General features: G+C 41.2%; 1 protein-coding gene across 1 annotated transcript; it reads left to right on the top strand.

The window, feature by feature from the left end:
- LOC105164024 (ethylene-responsive transcription factor CRF2) lies at nucleotides 33-1,585 on the top strand. Its single transcript, XM_011082571.2, has one exon. It carries the CDS (start codon nucleotides 440-442, stop codon nucleotides 1,508-1,510), a length of 1,071 nt encoding a protein of 356 aa, XP_011080873.1. The 5' UTR covers nucleotides 33-439; the 3' UTR covers nucleotides 1,511-1,585.

Below are 2,973 nucleotides of genomic sequence, written 5' to 3'. Positions count from 1 at the left end.
TTTTTTTTTGGGTTTTCCCTCCCCCCCCCCCCCCCCCTCTCTCTCTTTCTGGCTGTGTGTTTATGTTCAAGAATTTCACACACACGGGTGTGTGTTTTTGGAGTACGTACGAACGTAGTAGACTACTGGTGTTTTTCATCCCTGTTCTCCGACTGTCTGCTCGTGCTCTATCTGCAGAGAAAAGCTTTTGCAAGCTCTCTTTATCTTTACCACACACAGAGAGATAGCTCTTCTTTTTAGTGTTACTTTCCTCCAACTTTCTTTATAATCCGAGATTTTATTTCCTTTTTCTGTGTTTCAAGACTTCTCTTTAACGTTGCCCTTTCTCTTTATTCTCTGAGAATCTCTCACCCCCCCCCCCTCCTTTATTTCACGCCCTTAATCCCTTTCGCTTTCAATGCGAATCTGAAATACAAGAAAAATCTCTGGGTTCTATACTATGCTACTCCAGCGAGGAGAAGAAGAAGAAACCATGTTGTCTGGTGCCCGTCGTGGAAGAATCAAATATACTGAACATGTAAACCAAACCACTGTTGTCAGTCGCTCGGATTATCCCATTTCCGGCAGGAGAAGCCCCTTTCCGGCGGAGATGACCACCAGAACGGTACGGATTTCGGTTACTGATGCTGACGCCACTGACTCCTCCAGTGATGAAGAGGACGGGTTTTCTGTCAAACGTCGGAGGGTCAGAAAGTTCATCAACGAGGTTAGAATCCAGCCCTGCTGCACAGACAACGGAGTTGTTAACGGGAATGCCAGCGTCAACGGGAGTGTCAACGGCGTTACGAAGGGCAGCCGGCCGGCTGTCAGTGTGCTGAAGAGGAAGAAGAGCGGCGGGAAATCGGAGAGCAAGGTGGCGAAAGTGGGGAATGGTAAGAAGTTTCGCGGTGTGCGGCAGAGGCCGTGGGGAAAATGGGCGGCGGAGATTCGAGATCCCCTGCGACGTGTGCGGCTGTGGCTAGGCACCTACGATACGGCGGAGGAGGCTGCGATGGTGTACGACCACGCGGCCATCCAGCTGCGTGGACCTGACGCGCTCACCAACTTTTCCACCCCACCAGCCAAGGACAACAAAACAAGCTCAGGGTACAACTCCGGCGAGGAATCCCACAACAATGCCAAGTCGCCCAAGTCCGTCCTCCGGTTTGTCTCCGCAGCTGACTCCCAAGCCGAGGCCGAAGCGGAAGCGGAAGCGGAGTCTTCCTCTGTCTTCTCCCCCTCGAACGACGCCGTTTCAAAAAAGGAGAACGACGGTGAGATATTCTCGGAGTTCTCCATATTCTCTCCCAACTTGTTCACCGAGTTCGAAAACCCGGTGCCGGTACCCGATTTGTTTATCGACCAAATGGGTTTCTCCGACAACATTTTCGGAATGGATTTCAACTGCGGCACTGATATGCTCATCGGGTCAAGTACAGATCCCGGATTCGGATCGTCCACGTGGCAAACAGACGACTACTTCCAAGACTTCGGTGATATATTCGGGTCGGACCCTCTCGTCGCCCTCTGACCGGTGGTTTATGAAAAACCCAAAAAAAAAAAGAGCATTGTAATTCGGAAATCAGCAACGTTAGTGCTGATTTCTCGGCAGTTTTGAGTGTCAGATGTGTTCTCTTAGGGGTGTAAGAGTGAAGTTTTGTTTCCAGCTGCATCCTATCAATGTCAAATTTGTTAATTTTATCAGTAAATGAAATGTTTATTAGCACCAATAATTGTTAATCCATCAGTGAAATTGAGACGTTCTTAACATTAAAAATATCGTATTAGTTTAACCAAATTACTTTCCGGCAACGGCGCCGGCCGTTTTGTGCTTCGTGCTCCTACCTATTGTATTTTATTGTATTACTTGTGTTTTGTCTGGGTAGAAGGCACGTGCGGCGTCACGTGACTTGCAAAGTTACCAATTAGGTGAAAGAATGAAATGGAATGATCCAAACTAATACTTTGCTTATTATAAAACCTACGGGTGCTTAATCAACAAAGAAAAATATAGTTTGGTTTAATTAAATAAATTATAGAGCAAGTGCATGGTCATTTTATTTTTTAATTATAAACCAAAAGTGTATCAAGAAGACGTGAATTTCTTGACCCAACTCCTATTTTTGTCACATTATTTGACACTTTGAATAAGATACTCGTCTATCACATTAATATATTATTTTTAAATTAGATTATAATTTATAAACACACTTAGATACAATATCCTATAAGTGCGACATTGATTCATAACTCCATAATATAATAAAAAATTTCATCACCCATGTACAAAATATTTTTTCATATATTTAAATATGTATATATAAAGTACAATATGAGATAAAAATGCGAAGTCGTAATAATAGATTTGAATTTAGTGCAAATTAAACATGTGTGCTATATGCATTATAATAGCTTATTGTACTTAAGAGGGAGGGGTTGTATTATTATAGAGTAGTGTTGGTTTAAAGTAGTGGGTGAATTATTTTTGGTCTCTAGTTGGTGCAGTAGAGCTGCAGCTTTAATGTAGTGTGTGTATATACTTGAATTACCACATGTTCGATTTATTTATGAATGTACTAATCCAATTATTTTGATCTAGTACTTGTGCTAAGATTCAAGTTAGTTATGTTTGTCATGATCAACATATTTGTGAATCAGCATAAGGGAACATATATATTATGAGACTTGGTTATATATGCTTCCTGTGAATTTAGTTTGAATAATTTTGTGTTGTGATTTGAGTTGATCGATGATAAAATGTGCATGGGTTATCGATGATTTGTCGATACTTTGCTGAACAAGAATTTTTTGTTGTTTGTATAACTTGTTTTATTATGTGATTAAATTGATTGATAATAGAATTATGTGGGTTCTGTTTTATAGCATAGTTAAGTTGGTTGATTATTAAACGTGAGTTGCTGATGGTTCTTTTGTTTGACGAAGAATCTTTTGTTGTTTATTTAATTTGTTTAATAATGTACGAAGTTGGTCGCT

Source organism: Sesamum indicum, linkage group LG6, assembly GCF_000512975.1.
Source record: "Sesamum indicum cultivar Zhongzhi No. 13 linkage group LG6, S_indicum_v1.0, whole genome shotgun sequence".
Classification (NCBI taxonomy): domain Eukaryota; kingdom Viridiplantae; phylum Streptophyta; class Magnoliopsida; order Lamiales; family Pedaliaceae; genus Sesamum; species Sesamum indicum.
The sequence above is the reverse complement of the archived record's forward strand: the minus strand, read 5'-3'. Positions and strand labels throughout refer to the sequence as shown.

Excerpts from the sequence above, each read along its gene's own strand:
- LOC105164024 (XM_011082571.2), top strand. The coding sequence starts at position 440 with ATGCTACTCCAGCGAGGAGAAGAAGAAGAAACCATGTTGTCTGGTGCC.